Genomic DNA, 16880 nt, shown 5'->3' with positions numbered 1-16880 from the left:
ATAAACATTATTAATAATTTATAATTTATAATTATTAATTATCAAAATTAGTAATATTTTATACCCACATATATATTTATAATTCATTTTTACAATTTTTTATAATGTTTATTTTAAATATAAATATATATATATATATATATATATAATATTATTATTTTTACACATATATATATTAACATTATAACTTATTAAATTTTTAATTTATTAAATTTGAAAATTACCTTACTTTTTTAAAATTTTATTACAGAATTATTACATAATTTTTTAATTATTTTAAAACTATAAATTCTTTTAAAAAAATTCACCATGGCAAGGACCTTGGTAACCTTCTCGATAGCTCGGAAAGTTAGTTACTCTACCCACCGTACTACCCGAAAACCACTACTACAAAGAAAGCCCCCAAATTCACCTATCATCGCCGGCATAACCATAACAAAGAATACAGTTTACGAGTTTCTTAAGGTAGGCGTGTTCTGAGGAGTTTTCTAAAAAAACGGGTGTTTGCCCGTTGTTCCTCTCGAGAGTCTCGATCTTATACTCTGCGTTATTGTTTAATAAACGAGAAAAAAAAAAATTAGTTGTTCGGAATTATATTTTCCAAGAACCGAATTCCGGCAGCGGAAATCAACAACGCCAGCGACGAAGGAGATCAGAATTCGGTTCGGGAACCGAATTCTGAGCCTCAGCCTCAACAGTAAAACGTTCTATTGCTGTAAATAATGTCGGTCTATTTGGGGAATATTTTTTAAAAAAAATATTATTTCTGAAAAAAATTCTACTTCTTCGTGTCTTTGAATTTGTCTCTAGTGTTCCCCGCAGATCCTTCACGTTCACGCGTAACCTGGAACAAGAATCTAATAACATTTGAATGCACGTTTGGTTCTGTAGTCCAATTTTAAATAAAAATCACATCGAAACAGATGAAAAGCAACATGTTACTTTCATTGATTATGATTCACGTCTATTCAAAATTAATCAACATACTCCGAACCTTCCTTCGTAAGTGTATCAAAGAAAGCTTAACTGAACTAAGGAACCTCTGAATCTATGTCTATCAATGTCTGCGATCCTTCTTCCCTCAGTCTCAATCTTTCTGCTCCACGTTCTCATGGCAGCTTCAGATTCTCTTCAAGACACCTATCTCCAGTGCCTCACTCTCCACTCTGACCCCTCTCTTCCAATCTCCGGCGTCACCTATTTCCCCAACAGCCCCTCATACCCTTCCATCTTGGACTCCTACATCAGAAACCTCAGATTCACTTCCGCCACAACCCCAAAACCATCCTTCATTGTGGCCCCCACCCACGTGTCCCACATCCAAGCCTCCGTCATATGCTGCAAAAGATTCAATCTTGAGCTCAGAATCAGAAGTGGGGGGCACGACTATGATGGCCTCTCGTATGTCTCCGAAGCACCCTTTGTGATTGTGGACATGTTCATGCTCAGATCGGTGGAGGTCAACTTGGAGGACGAGACCGTGAGCGTTGACTCGGGGTCAACGGTTGGTGAACTCTATCATGCGATTGCTGAGAGGAGCAAGGTGCATGCTTTCCCTGCTGGGGTTTGTCCCAGCGTTGGTGTTGGAGGGCACTTCAGTGGAGGAGGCTATGGGAACTTGATGCGAAGGTTTGGTCTCTCTGTGGATCATGTTTTGGATGCTGTAATTGTTGATGCTGAAGGGAGAGTCTTGGATAGGGAATCAATGGGGGAGGATCTTTTTTGGGCTATTAGAGGAGGTGGGGGTGCTAGCTTTGGAGTCATTGTTTCATGGAAACTTAGGCTTGTTCCTGTGCCTGAGGTTGTCACTGTTTTCAGAGTTGAAATAACATTGGAACAAGGTGCCACTGATATTGTTCACCACTGGCAGCATGTTGCTGATAAGATCCATGATGGGTTGTTTATTAGAGTGGTTCTTAGTCCTGTGAAGAGAAAGGGTCAGAAGACAATAAGGGCCAAGTTCAATGCCTTGTTTCTTGGGAATGCACAAGAGCTGCTTGATGTAATGACTGAGAGATTCCCTCAACTGGGTTTGGTTGCTGAACAGTGCATTCAGATGAGCTGGATCGATTCGGTGGTGTTTTGGTACAACTACCCTGTGGGTACTTCGGTCGATGTTTTGCTCGAAAGGCATGCTTCGCCTGAGAAATTCTTGAAGAGGAAATCAGATTATGTGCAGCAACCTATTTCCAAAGCTGGTCTTGAGGGTATATGGAAGAAGATGATGGAGCTAGAGAAGCCTGTTCTCACATTCAACCCCTATGGTGGGAAAATGGGTGAGATTTCTGATGTGGAGACACCGTTTCCACATAGAGCTGGTAACGTGTTTAAAATTCAATACTCCGTGAGTTGGAAAGAGGAGGGTGAAGATGTTGCTAATCGTTATCTAGATCTGATTAGGAAGATGTATGATTACATGACCCCTTATGTGTCAAACTCACCTAGAAGTTCTTATCTGAACTATAGAGATGTTGATATAGGGGTCAATGGACCTGGAAATGCTACTTATGCAGAGGCTAGTGTTTGGGGTGAGAAGTATTTCAAAAGAAACTTTGATAGACTGGTGGAGGTGAAGACCAGGGTAGATCCAAACAATTTTTTCAGATATGAACAGAGTATTCCATCACTTGTTGCATCTGGTCCAAGGATAATGTCAGAATAGAAGAAGCCTTGGAAGCTTGAGGAGGAATAAAATAAAATAAAGGTCTGATTGAGGACAAAAAGGTATCTAGAAGCAATATCCTGGAAAAGCAGTGCAGACTTATTATAGAAGTTTGCTATAAATTTGATTAGTTAGAGTTAGAGAATTTTTTTTCTATGCAATTGTATTTTCCCTAATTAAGGGACATATTTAATTTGAACTCTATGATGACTTTGCTACATTAAGAAAAGTGATAGTCCAATTTAATTTGTTGAAAGTTATTTAAACAAATTTTTTACTCTGCTTTCCTTAAATCATGTCTACTCAATTGCTTTCATTTAGTTATTTATGCACTTTCCTTATGTTAGTAAAACAATTCATTTAATATTAATTAATAGTGCCAAAGTTAAAATTATCGAGTTTAAATATCTTTCTGGCTAAATAAAATATTATAGTTTTATCGTTTTAATTTTTCATTTTTAAAATTTAACAAACTAATCTTTATAGTTTTTCAGTTATTTCTCCGTTTGTTTTTATCATCATTAAATTATATGTAGAGGTTTTATTTTTTAAAATTTTAAAAATAAAATTATAATACTTTAAGAGACAAAATTCCTATTTAAACATGATAATTGTCTTTTTTTTTTCTTTATCTTTTTAGTATGGTTATGTATTATTTTGGTATTTTTCAAACTAATTAAGTTTATCCATTTTTAAAAGATTTAATTAATAACTTGGCCTATACCTGCATCAACTTTGCGCTTTAATTTTTATACCTAATTTTTTTTAATATATTTTTTAGTTTTTATATAAACAATTTTTTTTATGATTTATTTTAGTCTTTGTTACTTTTCAACAAATGAGAATAATTATATAAAATGTGTAAAAAAAAAATCCTAATGTTAAAATAAAGGTTGTATTACTTGAACTGAACCCGCGACAACTAACTAGCGAACCGAACCCATGAAAGGTGCATCAAAGCACTTACAATTGTTGCGACCAACAACCTCGCATTGTTGTTCATACAGATACAGTACTACCTCATCTCTCGTATCACCACGCTATGTGTCCACAGAGACAGAGTCACTACTCAACCTCTGTTACCAAAGGGATCTTCCCAGAGCCATCCACGTCTTGGATGCCATGGAAAGACGCGGCATCTGGGCCGATGCCATCACCTATTCCGAGCTCATCAAGTGTTGTTTGGCTCACGGGGCCGTCAGGGAAGGCAAGCGCGTTCACCACCACATTTTCTCAAATGGGTATCACCCAAAAACCTTTCTTACCAACATTCTCATCAACATGTATGTCAAATTCAACCTCTTGGAAGAAGCACAGGTGCTGTTCGATAGAATGCCCGAACGAAATGTTGTGTCGTGGACGACTATGATATCTGCTTACTCTAACGCCAGGCTCAGTGACAGGGCCATGAGGCTTTTGGTTTTCATGTTTAGGGATGGTGTCATGCCTAACATGTTCACTTTCTCTTCTGTTTTGAGGTCGTGTGAGAGGTTATCAGTTCTCAAACAGCTGCATTCTTGGATAGTGAAAGTGGGGTTGGAGTCTGATGTCTTTGTTCGCAGTGCTCTTATTGATGTTTACTCGAAATTGGGGGAGTTGTTGGAGGCTCTGAATGTTTTTCGTGAGATGGTGACTGGAGATTCTGTGGTCTGGAACTCCATTATTGCTGCTTTTGCTCAGCACAGTGATGGGGATGAGGCTTTACACCTCTACAAGAGAATGCGGAGAGAAGGCTTTCCGGCTGATCAGTCAACGCTTACGAGTGTTTTGAGAGCATGTACTAGTTTGTCGTTGTTGGAGTTGGGGAGGCAGGCCCATGTCCATGTGCTGAAGTTTGACCAGGATCTTATCCTCAACAATGCCCTTTTAGATATGTATTGTAAGTGTGGTAGTTTGGAGGATGCAAAGTTCATTTTCGGTCGGATGGCAAAAAAGGATGTGATCTCTTGGAGCACTATGATTGCTGGGTTAGCCCAAAATGGTTTTAGTATGGAAGCAATCAATTTATTTGAGTCCATGAAAGTGCAGGGTCCAAAACCAAACCATATTACAGTTCTTGGAGTTCTGTTTGCGTGTAGTCATGCAGGGCTAGTAAATGAAGGTTGGAACTATTTCCGATCCATGAAGAACCTATATGGGGCAGATCCTGGAAGAGAACACTATGGTTGCATGCTTGATCTTCTTGGAAGAGCTGGAAAGCTTGATGACATGGTTAAGTTAATTCATGAAATGAATTGTGAGCCAGATGTTGTCACGTGGAGGACTTTGCTCGATGCTTGCAGGGCCCGTCAGAATGTGGATTTAGCCACGTATGCTGCTAAGGAGATTCTAAAGTTGGATCCTCGGGACACAGGAGCCTATGTGTTGTTATCTAATATTTATGCAATTTCAAAAAGGTGGAATGATGTTGCAAAAGTTCGGAGGGCTATGAAAACAAGGGGCATAAGGAAAGAACCTGGATGTAGCTGGATTGAAGTCAATAAGCAAATACATGCTTTTATTTTGGGAGATAAATCACATCCTCAAATAGATGAGATCAATAGACAATTGAATCAATTTATTTGTAGACTAACTGGCGCTGGTTATGTTCCTGACACAAATTTTGTACTGCAAGATCTTGAAGGGGAACAGAGAGAAGACTCTCTTCGATACCACAGTGAGAAACTGGCAATTGTTTTTGGTATCATGAACTCTCCGAAGGAGAAAACTATTAGAATATGGAAGAACCTAAAGATCTGTGGCGATTGTCATATATTTGCAAAACTTATAGCAAAGTTAGAGCAGCGGCATATTGTAATTAGAGACCCTATTCGATACCATCATTTTCGAGATGGGGTCTGCTCCTGTGGCGACTATTGGTAGCAAATGAGAGGCACCAAGACCAAGACAGAATCTGACTACTTTTGGGCTCAAAGCAGCACACTTAAATCTACAATCAGCTGATATTTATAGGAGAATAAGTTTGCAGCAATAAAATTGCTGTTAGTTAATATGTCAGACAAGTTGAGTAAGATTATTCTTTCTATCAGCTGATATTTACTGGAGAATAATGTTTGCAGCAGTAGCATTGCTGTTAGTTGATATGTCAGTCAGGTTGAGTGACCTTATTCTTTCTCTTTTTCTTTATTTTCTTAAACTAATAGTTCAAACTATACTAAACACCTTGAACTATGGTTTTAAACTGCAAATTAATTGTTTCAGTTAAATATAAGAGAAGTCAAGTCTCCAGCACTTCATCCAGTTTTCTATGTGCCCCAGCCTCAGCTCTTTTTACCCCAGTAACTCTGTAACCTCTCCCATTTTCTACTTCCCAATATTTGGGCAAGGTCTCTTGATTCCTTCACCTATGTGCTTTGATTCACCTCACCTGCGACTATTACTCATGCTACCACCAACTCTTTATATTGTGTTTAACAGAAAGAAATGGAAAGATGGTCTTGGATGCATAATGGGATTTTTGCTAGCAAATTCACTCCTGCAACACAAGAAAGTTTGTTGTATAACATGGGATCTGAAGATGACTCAAATGTGAGATTCTGATGATGCTTTGGGGACGTTGCCTTTTGGAGCTTTTGATGGTGCCTGAAGCAAAACCTGATTGCAGCTGGTGCGTTGGTGAAGGGAAACGAGCAGAAAGCGAGGTTGCTGGGTTGAACATGCTCCTTGATTGCTGGTTTTAGCAAAAAGCATTGTCCAAAGGGTTTTGTTGACACAAAAAGACTTCATGGGCATAAGTTTGGCAATGCCTATATTTTAAAAGCTAAAAACCTATTTTAGTCCCTTATAATAATTATTTATTTCAATTTAGTCCCACTTTTATTTTTGATTTCAATTTGGTCCCAAACTAATCAATTGGTTTTAATTAGGTGCCTAATAAATTAATTGATTTCAATGTGGGACTTCCGTCCAAATTTCTTTAACGGTGTTAACTGTTGGCCACGTGGATGTCACGTGGATGACACGTGGATGCCAATTTTTTTTGAAAATACCTTGAATCAGAACGGCCCGTTCTGAACCCAAAACGTCCCGTTCCAAAACTGAGTACAGAATATTATTTATTAATTTTATTAAAAAATATAATAATTTTGAAAAATATTTTTTTATGGTAAAAAATTTAAAATTACTTATTTTTATAAAATAAAATTATCTTATAAATAGAGTAATAAGTTTTTATTTTTCTCTTTCTATCTGAAGAAATATTTAAGTGTCACTTTATAATTTTTTGTAACTTATTTAAAATTAGAGGAATAAAATGATAAAAATTAATAAGATAAACATAATAATTATTAATTTATTTTCTTTTAGTGTCCTCTAGATTTTTACATTCATTTAAAACAAAAATATTTTGTATGTTAATTTGAATTAATTTAACGAAGTATCATATGATTTTTAATTTTTTAAAAATTTTAATAAATTTGATCTATACATGAAAAACTTTTTAATTTAACAATTAAATTCTTAAAAATTTGGCATCCACCTATGCATTTACATGGCATTCACGTGACGAACAGTTAACTCCGTTTAAATGATTTGGACGGAAGTCACATGTTGAAACCAATTAATTTATTAGGAACCAAATTGAAACCAATTAATTAGTTTGCGACCAAATTGAAATCAAAAATAAAAGTGGGACTAAATTGAAACAAACAATTATTATAAGGGACCAAAATAAGTTTTTAGCCTAATAAAGATTATTGTTTAAGAACCAATTCTTAAAAATCGATATGTAAGAATTGTTCTTACATCTAATTACACTCATATCATCATACCATAAAATTTGTAAAAACTAATTAATTCTTATATTTAAGAATTTTATTTAGAACTATCAATGGAGATAACATAAATTTATTTATATGACGAGTTAGTATATATATTCTATGGTCTACTTAATTGATAGGTTTGTGAGCATGTTTAAGTTAACCATTTTATCTCATTAACTTGTAAATCAATATTACAATAAGAGTCATCTTAGCGACAATCTTTTTAACTTTCTCTTTCTGATGTCTTTTTTATTTTTATTTTTTATATCATTGATTGATATTTAGGAATTTTAATAAACGAAAGGAAAATGTTTTATAAAATTTTGTTTGATAGAGAAGAGAGGGATTTTAATAAAGAGGAGATGATATAATGATGGAATCATGCTAAGGAAGGCAAGAGGTGACAACTTAAAAGATCCAAGAGGAGTGGGTTAGACATGGAGGTTTGGGCCAGTCAAAGCCCAATGGGCCCGATGGGCCTGGGAAGGCTCAAGTTGAACTTTTCATGGGTCATATTTTGTTATAGCTATTTTCATATGTTTTGTATACATCATGTTAGTATAGGTATCATATATTTTGGTCTTGTATTTTGGACCACATAGAGTAGCATTTTAGGTTTTAGGCTTGTTGGGCCTAGTTTTGGGCTTCATGGGCCTTTGGGCTTTTGGTACCCAATATTGGACTCATTTTCATTCTTGTAATTTTTCCTTTCCATTGTAATTGTTGGACCAATGTGTTTAGGTCATTAGAATAGGAAAATACAAGGAATACTAAAGTAGGCTAATTAGGTTAAACTAGGTTTAATTTGGAAGCCATTTAAGTTACATTTGAGTCACATGTTTTGCACCATTGGTGGCTGAACATGTGCCACTCAAATTAACCCTAAATGACTCTCAAATTAGACCTAGATGCACATTAGGTACCTAAAATTTCGGAGTAACACATGGGAGCCAAAATTTGAATTCAAATTTCAAATTTGAATTCAAATTTTGGGCGCCACATGTCACCTTTGAGTTAGGCGCCCAAAAATGTGCAAAACCGGTTGCTACTTAAGCTATTCCTTCACCTACTGTATTCACTTTTGAGAATAATGAAATTTGAGAGCTTATTCAGCCAAATTTCGTTCAAGAGTCACCATGAGAGAGAGCTATACTTTTAGGAACCCTATTAGGTTTCCTCCTCTTTGAAGTGAGCTTTCCCTTGCACCTTAAGCTTGGATGTTTCCATCCAAGGCTTAAGCCTCTTCCATCCGTGATATTTCCTCCAACAAGTGTTCATCATTGTGGTTTCCATCTCCTTGAAGAAGATCCGAGCAAAGGTGAAGCTAAGGAGAAGCACTACTTCCACTTCTCCTACCTTCTCCATCATTTTTGGTATCAAGAGCAAGGTCTTCAAGGAGATAAGTTGATGGAATAACACTAAGGCCGAGAAGACCAAGAGGTGATATACTAAAGGAGGCAAGCGGAATGGGATAGTGAGGCCATTTTTGGAACTTAGCTCCTATGTTTTTTTTAGCATTTATTTTATTTCCTATTTTACCCTTGTATTTTGGGGTATTTTAGTCATAGGATTTATTTTCTTTGTATTTCCTATTTTACCCTTGTATTATGGGGTGCTTTAGATGATTAGGTTTTTAATTTGGGCTAGGGTATTACACTAGAAGGGTGACACATTTTTGGTGAGTTTTGGATCTATTTTTGGTGATAGAAAGGCTTAGGCCCAAGTGGAGGGCAAAGGTTGCATGATCATATCATACACCTTGATGTAGCCAATCTAGACCCATAGATTCCAAACTTGGTCACCAAGTAGCATCTAGGGTTCATTTGGCATGTCATTTGGAGTGCATTTGCCTTGTGAATTTCGGCCATGCACACTCCAAATGCAACCCTAGATGCCTCCCCTCCTATAAATACCCAACACCCCACCACTTGTAAATACTTTGGATTATATAGAATTTGAGTGAGCTTTTATGCCTCAAGTCCTTATCCTTAGTCCCTAGGGTTGCTTCGGCTAGCCTTCCTTCATTCTCCACCCTTGGAGAGTGAAACCTAGAGTGGCCTCCACCTACCTTGGAGTGAGCCAACTTTGAGCACCCAAACACCTCCACCCTAAGTGCTTCCGCCCAAACCCCATCATTTCACGCCAACCTCCTTTCCTTCACCATATCTCCTCCTTTTGTCCACCTTGTTGAACCTAGATCAAGGGCAAGGCTTCCTCTCCATCATCTCTACGTCATTTCATGGAGAAGGAACCCATCAAGTGGTATCAAGAGCCAAGGTTCATCAAGGGTAAACGTTGTCTTCCTTGTCTTTGTGTTGTTTTTCCATTCGGTCATTGTCTCTTCTTTTCCTCTCTTTGAATGGCCGAATGCTTTGGGTTCATATTCTTGTCCTTGTGAACCTTCTTTGAACATTTTAGGTTTCCATTGTTAGGGTTGCCATGCTTTTCTATTTTTAGGTTGAGTATCATATGAAAATGCCATGAACATGCTTTTTGATTTTTGAATCCACCTAAGTTTTGTCATTTTTTGTTTCCTATATTTTGTCTACATAATTTCCATGTATGTGCCAAACACCTTGCATGAAACACATGAACAAAAATACCATGATGCATCATTCTAAGTGGGCGTGACATTTAGCTACCATCTAGGAGTCATTCATGCATGCTACTTAGTTCTAGCATGTTCCTTGAATTTTTGAGTTTCCATGTGTAAAAATGCTTCCTTGCACATGCATATAAATTGCTGCCCACTTTCCTTGCATTCTCACTTGATTTGGTCAACATTGTATGCCTAAAGAAACCCTAAAAGAATCTAAGAGGTGTGCTGAAAAATTTTGTGCAAACAACTTGTACTAGATAGTACAAATCATTTTCCACTCAAAAGATACCCTAAACACCTCTAAAATCACGCCACTTGTCCTCCTCTCCTTCTCCTAAAAATTAACCTAATTTTCACCACCCACAAGTGCAAAACCTAAGCAACAATGGGCTGAATATTAAAGAAAAGAAATTGGACCCAAGGAACTTCAAAAAAAGTTGACGTGAAAATAGAACAAAAAAAAAAAGTATCAAAAAATTTTGGACCAAAAAGGACTTGTTGCTAGACTTGTGGACTTGGACCTTTTACCTAAGCATTTGGGAGTTGGACTTGTGACATTTGACCTTATTTTGGGACCTTAATATTGGCTGGACCGAATCCTCTAAAAGACTTAATCAAGTGAGCTAAAACACTAATCCATTCTAGTGCCTTTCTAGGACTACTCTTTTGTGTGCTTCCTTTTTGTGATTGAGTCTTAATTTTAGTTTGTCTTTCTTTGGCCTCTTTTGTTTTGTCTCAACTAATTCTCTCTGAGTTTAGCCTTCCCTAATTGTGCTTTTCAATTTTATTTCTTGGACTCTTGCTCTTTGGGTTGGTTTCATTTTGTTTGTAGGTGAAGAACCTATCTAGCAAACTAGCACACCTTTGGTGGATTTGAGTGGAGGAGTGAACCGAATCCAAACCTAGCCTTTGGAGGGATTTCCACCATACAAAAGGAGTGTTAAACACTTGGAGAGGACTAACAAGTTTTCTCTTTGTGAAGGAACCCCAAGTGGAGGAGTTTGAAGATCAAGACTTTTGTTTTTCATAATTTTTGCTTGAATTGTTCTTTTCGACCTTTTGTGTTCTTTGGCCTTGTTTTCATTCTTTTGGTTTGTAATTGGCCATTCTTAAACCTCTTCATTTTGGTTTAGCTTCGTGTAGTTTGAAGGTGATTTGAAAACCTTCACCTAGGACCTCGACTAGACTATGTTTTAAGTGCTTTTCTTTTGCATGCTTTATAGCTTTTGGTAGTATAATTGTTTAGGCTTTTATCTTTGTCTTCAAATCCGTTTAGAAGGCTTGTTATTTGCCTACTAGGGGTAACGTGCACACACACACTTTATTGTTGTGCCAAATTGTTTTGTAAGAAAAGTAGAAAAGGCTTAGTGATTTTTACTTGATAGGGCTTGGTTTTTAAGTGATTCTTTGTAGTCCACCTCCCCTTGAAAGTTCACTTTGTACACTTAGGCCTTTTCCTACCTATCTTGCACTTTGAAAACCTTTTGTGAAAACCATTTTATCACTCACTCTTTGTGAAAACTTTTCTAACCCCTTTGAAAACAATTTGTGAAAACCTTTTCTTGATCAAAGATGAGTGATCATTCTAGTGTCCATGGTCATAATTCTCGTAGTACTAGGTCTAGTGTTAGGGATGAACTTAGGGAATTGAAAGAGTACCTAAGAAAAAATATAAAAAGAGAGGAAAAATTAAGACAAAAAGAAAAAGAGTTTGAAAAGAATAATGAGGAAATAAGAAATTTACTTGCAAAGTTGGTAGAAACTAGTGGATCCAAACCTAGGATTGTTCCAACTAGATCTCAAATAGGAAAAGAAGTTAGAGTCCCTAGGAGTATGCATGAGGAAGAAAATACAAAAAGAGAGGAAGAACTTAGAAGGAAAGAAGAAGAAAAGAAAATCGAAAGGAAAGAAAAAATAAAGAAAAGTATAGAGAAGGTTAAAGAGTGGCTAGAAAATGAAAAACAACAACCAACACTCTTAGAGAAGAGTAAGGAGGATAATGTTTCCTCCAAAGGGCTTATGCTTGAAGAGAGTCACTTGCCCATTGAAAATAATTTAAAAGAAACTCTCTTTATTCATCAAGACCTTAACTCTTTCTCTCACGTTGCCACTAGTCATGAAGTGGAGATTCAAAAACAAATTCTTTTTAAAGAAAAAGAATCTCAACTTCAAGATTTAGTGAAGAAGAAGTGGACTTCACTTAGTCCCACTTCTTGTGCTACTTCCTTGGTGGTGCCCAAGGTAGATAGCCTTCCTTTGTGTAGGACTTTTCCTACCTTAGTTGTGTCAATAATGCACCCAATTTATGAAATATATTATTTGTTGGATATACCATATGAACCTTCAAGGTTCCTTGTGACAAATTCTTTTCATAACTATCAAACAAATAATATAATCCAAAATTGCTTAGGAAATTTTCTAGTTATATTTCCTTTGTTTTCTAGGAAATGCCTAGGTTACCACATAGGGTACTTTAGGCAAGATGTTCTAGTTTTTAGGACTAATGCTTTAGTGTGCTATAGTTTTAGTCTTTTTAACTTTTTAGGTTTTAGTTATACACCTAGACTTCACTATGAGGAGGATCCTATCTTTCGCATTAGAGAGTCTAGTCCTTTTAGTTTAGACAATCTTTTTAGCATTTTTAGTGGAACTCCTCTTTGGATACACTTTCCATTTCTATCATATACTGTCACCTTTAATGCTTATTTTTATGTTTTTATTGGTCATGATGCCCACCATGAAGAACCTCTTGATTTGAGGTCAAATCCTTTTCAAGAGGGAGGGAATGATGGAATAACACTAAGGCCGAGAAGACCAAGAGGTGATATACTAAAGGAGGCAAGCGGAATGGGATAGTGAGGCCATTTTTGGAACTTAGCTCCTATGTTTTTTTTAGCATTTATTTTATTTCCTATTTTACCCTTGTATTTTGGGGTATTTTAGTCATAGGATTTATTTTCTTTGTATTTCCTATTTTACCCTTGTATTATGGGGTGCTTTAGATGATTAGGTTTTTAATTTGGGCTAGGGTATTACACTAGAAGGGTGACACATTTTTGGTGAGTTTTGGATCTATTTTTGGTGATAGAAAGGCTTAGGCCCAAGTGGAGGGCAAAGGTTGCATGATCATATCATACACCTTGATGTAGCCAATCTAGACCCATAGATTCCAAACTTGGTCACCAAGTAGCATCTAGGGTTCATTTGGCATGTCATTTGGAGTGCATTTGCCTTGTGAATTTCGGCCATGCACACTCCAAATGCAACCCTAGATGCCTCCCCTCCTATAAATACCCAACACCCCACCACTTGTAAATACTTTGGATTATATAGAATTTGAGTGAGCTTTTATGCCTCAAGTCCTTATCCTTAGTCCCTAGGGTTGCTTCGGCTAGCCTTCCTTCATTCTCCACCCTTGGAGAGTGAAACCTAGAGTGGCCTCCACCTACCTTGGAGTGAGCCAACTTTGAGCACCCAAACACCTCCACCCTAAGTGCTTCCGCCCAAACCCCATCATTTCACGCCAACCTCCTTTCCTTCACCATATCTCCTCCTTTTGTCCACCTTGTTGAACCTAGATCAAGGGCAAGGCTTCCTCTCCATCATCTCTACGTCATTTCATGGAGAAGGAACCCATCATAAGTTGTCTCAACTTTTGTGTCCGTTTCTTCTTGTGTTATTGTGTGTTTTTGTGTCTTAATTGAGTTTCATTTTCGGATCTATATTGTTTTGATGTTCTTGTGTTCATAGATCCATTATTGATTGTTTTTTATTTTCTTCCACAATCAATAGGACTTATTTGCTTGTGCTTATTTTTGCTTTTATTTGAGTCTCTCCATTCCTTGTATGTGTCCGTGATTGGACTCCATGCATTGCATTAGATTTTGGTTTTTAATCCATGTTTTGTCTTAGGATGTTTGTTTAGTCCTTATATGTTCAAAAATTCCTTGAATAGCATGTTGACCTAATTTTCTTTTAGTACATTGTTCATTTGTTGCTCTCGGTTTTGCTTCTCTTTGTGCTTACCTATATGTGCTTTTCCTTTTACCTTATTGAGTTCATAATTTGCTATTAGTTCTTGCAAATTTCTTTAGAGTTAGGTTTCTTTTATGTACTTAAGTTTTCAAATCACTTTCCATTGAAAAATCTTAAAGAAAATTTGTGTTACCTAAAATTTCAAGTGCTTAATCTACTTCTAGTGCACTTTTTCTTGTGGATTTAAATTTAAAAAAAAAGGTATTAAGGCTGGAAAACAGAGGAAATACAGAGCCTAAAGTGTTTCAAAAGATAAAAAAAAGTGTACAAAAGAATCCAAAACAAAACCTAAAAACTAGTGCACTAGTTTCCTTGTTTTCACTTGAATTTTGACCTAATTTTGTAGTCACGGTTTCTATAGCTTGGAATCATAAAAAAATTTGAAACAAAAGGCAAATACCTTCTCTGGAATCTCAATTTGAATATAGAAAAAAGAAAGAATTAAAAAAAATAGAGAAAGCATTTTAAAGTGAAAAAGCCGAGAGGTGTTCATTGGTAAAAATTCACTTGATTCCTTGATATTGTTTTGACTACTATTTGTTCTATACTTATCCAATTGCTTTCAAAAAAAATTTTGTTTTGTTCATCTACTCTAGTACCTATCTAGGAACCTTCCTAACTGTGTGCTAGCTTTATTTGGAGTCTTAATTTTCAGTTTTACTTGTTGAACCTCTTTGAGTTTTGTCATATACACCTATTACTCTTCATTTTTATTGGTATAAGCTTTTCAAATTGTGCTTTGTTGCTTGTCTAATTTTCTTTCATTAAATTCCCTGTGCTGGAAGTGGCCTCAAATCCTTGCTTAAGGATCAAGCATTGCTCAACAAAGAGTAGGAAAAGTTTGGACACTAATATCACAAAATTTGACCTAATTTAGTGACCTAGCTTCTCCTAAACTTCCTTCACTTGAGTGATCATTCCTTTCACCTTGTGAGGCAGCCACCATTAATCTCTTTTGTTGTGTTTATTGTGCAGGTCCAGGCATCTCATTTGAAGGATTAGTGGCGGTTAAACACTTAAATAAGTGTTAGAAAAGTTCAACAACAAATCCGTCACTAATTGGTCATCAAAACCGCCATTTATTGCTTTCTAGGCTAGTTTAAATTTTGCAATCTCTCTTGTATTTTTAAACCAATTTGTAAAGTTTGGAGGGAGTATTAAGAAGCTGGTCAGGTATATCTAACTCCTTTGGTAGCTACTCACATGTAGTACTAGTGGAAGTGGCTTGGAAATTTCATATGTTTCAAGCTTCCACTTAGGATATCCGACTAGTTACTTATCCTTGCTTCCTTTAAGTTTCTTGTCTTTAAATTTGTGTTTACTTTGCTGCTTTGAAACGTCTAGTATTGTGTAGTTTTAAATTGTTCACGTTTAGATAAGTTTCAAAAACAAATTGTGAAAAACATTCAACATAAAAATCTTTGTGAAAATTTTTGTGGAATTGAAATACCACAAAGGAGTTTAGTGATTTCCACTTGAAAAAGCTTGGTTATTAAGTGGCTCTTAGTAGCTCACCTCCCTTGATAGTGCAACTTGTACACTTAGACTTCCAAGTGCTATTTTTTGTTCCTAGAAAAACCCAAAAATATTTTCTCTTTGCATTGCATTTTAAAAATTCTTGAAACTTAACTAGTTTGCTTAACATTTTCTCTTGTTTTTAAGATTTTAAATTCAATGTGTTTAATTGTCAAGTTTGCTATATGCTTGCTTGTGGACGTTTAAGGGAAACAATCTCTAAGTTTCAAAGGCTTAGTGTTGTTTAGAACCATGTTTAGCTAGTAATCTTTAGCCAACTTTTCTTTAGGAATTTTTGAAACTTATGTTGGAAAACTCTTTTTGTTTAATTATGAGAAAACATTCCTCAAGTGGTAGGGACTTAAGCTCCCCAAAAAGTTTTTCACATCCTACTCAAGAGCTTAAATCACTAACACTTTGGACAAAGCAAGAAGTGTTAACAAGAGAAAAAGAAAAACTTGAAAGAAAAGCACGACTTGCAATTTTAGAGGAAGAAATTCAAATTCTTAAACAAAAGCAAGAAAAACTTTTAGCAAAAGAAAAATTGAGAAAAACAAAAGAAAAAGAAAGAAAAAAAATTCTTCTAGGGAAGAGTAAGGAGGAAAATAATTCCTCTAAAGGACTTGTGAGTGAAGAGAGTTGTTCTACCACTAAAATTCATTTACAAAATACTCTCTTCATAAATAAAGACCTTAACTCTTACCCTAATCTTACCACTAGTCATGAAGTAGAGATTCTAGAACAAATTATTCTAAAGAAAAATGAATCTCAACTTCAAGATGTAGTGAAGAAGGAGTGGACTACACTTAGTTCTACTTCTTGTGCTACTTCCTTGGAGGTGCCCAAGGAAGAAAGCCTCCCCCTCTTTAGGACTCCTTCTACCATAGTTGTTCTAATAAAGCACCCAAATTTTGGAATATATTGTTTGATAGATACATCTTGTCATATTTCATATTCTATTTTTGATCTTATGGGAAGTTCATCTTTATTTGAACTTAATTTGCACCCTTCCCTACAAACAAAAATAGTTTATATGAGTTTTCAAGATTTTCCAAGACATTTTATCTACCAAACAATATAATTCAAAATTGTTTAGGACGTTTTCTAGTAGTGTTTTCTTTATATTTTAGGAAAAGCCTAGGTTACCATCTAGGGTACTTTAGGCAAGATGTTGTAGTTTTCAAGAATCACTCTTTTCTTTGTTTTAACCATAGTTTCATTACATTTTTAGGATTTAATTCTAGGTTATACTTAGAAGAGGATCCTAATTCTACTTTTAGGGAGTCTAATTTTGATAGTTATTTTTTCT

General features: G+C 35.8%; 2 protein-coding genes across 2 annotated transcripts; both read left to right on the top strand.

Annotated features, from left to right (window-relative positions):
• Positions 1 to 374: 374 nt before the first annotated feature.
• Positions 375 to 2918, top strand: LOC109793763 (berberine bridge enzyme-like 8). Its single transcript, XM_020353233.3, has one exon. It carries the CDS (start codon positions 1061 to 1063, stop codon positions 2660 to 2662), a length of 1602 nt encoding a protein of 533 aa, XP_020208822.1. The 5' UTR covers positions 375 to 1060; the 3' UTR covers positions 2663 to 2918.
• A 618-nt stretch (positions 2919 to 3536) lies between these two features.
• REME1 (Pentatricopeptide repeat (PPR) superfamily protein) lies at positions 3537 to 6469 on the top strand. The gene is made up of 3 exons (XM_020353234.3): positions 3537 to 5755; positions 5864 to 5988; positions 6080 to 6469. The coding sequence occupies exon 1, from the start codon at positions 3605 to 3607 to the stop codon at positions 5522 to 5524; it is 1920 nt and encodes a 639-aa protein (XP_020208823.2). The 5' UTR covers positions 3537 to 3604; the 3' UTR covers positions 5525 to 5755; positions 5864 to 5988; positions 6080 to 6469.
• The last annotated feature ends 10411 nt before the right edge of the window (positions 6470 to 16880 follow it).

The sequence above is a fragment of the Cajanus cajan genome, chromosome 2 (genome assembly GCF_000230855.2).
Source record: "Cajanus cajan strain Asha chromosome 2, NIPB_CcT2T_4, whole genome shotgun sequence".
Taxonomy (NCBI): domain Eukaryota; kingdom Viridiplantae; phylum Streptophyta; class Magnoliopsida; order Fabales; family Fabaceae; genus Cajanus; species Cajanus cajan.
This window is presented reverse-complemented; position numbering and strand designations above follow the sequence as displayed.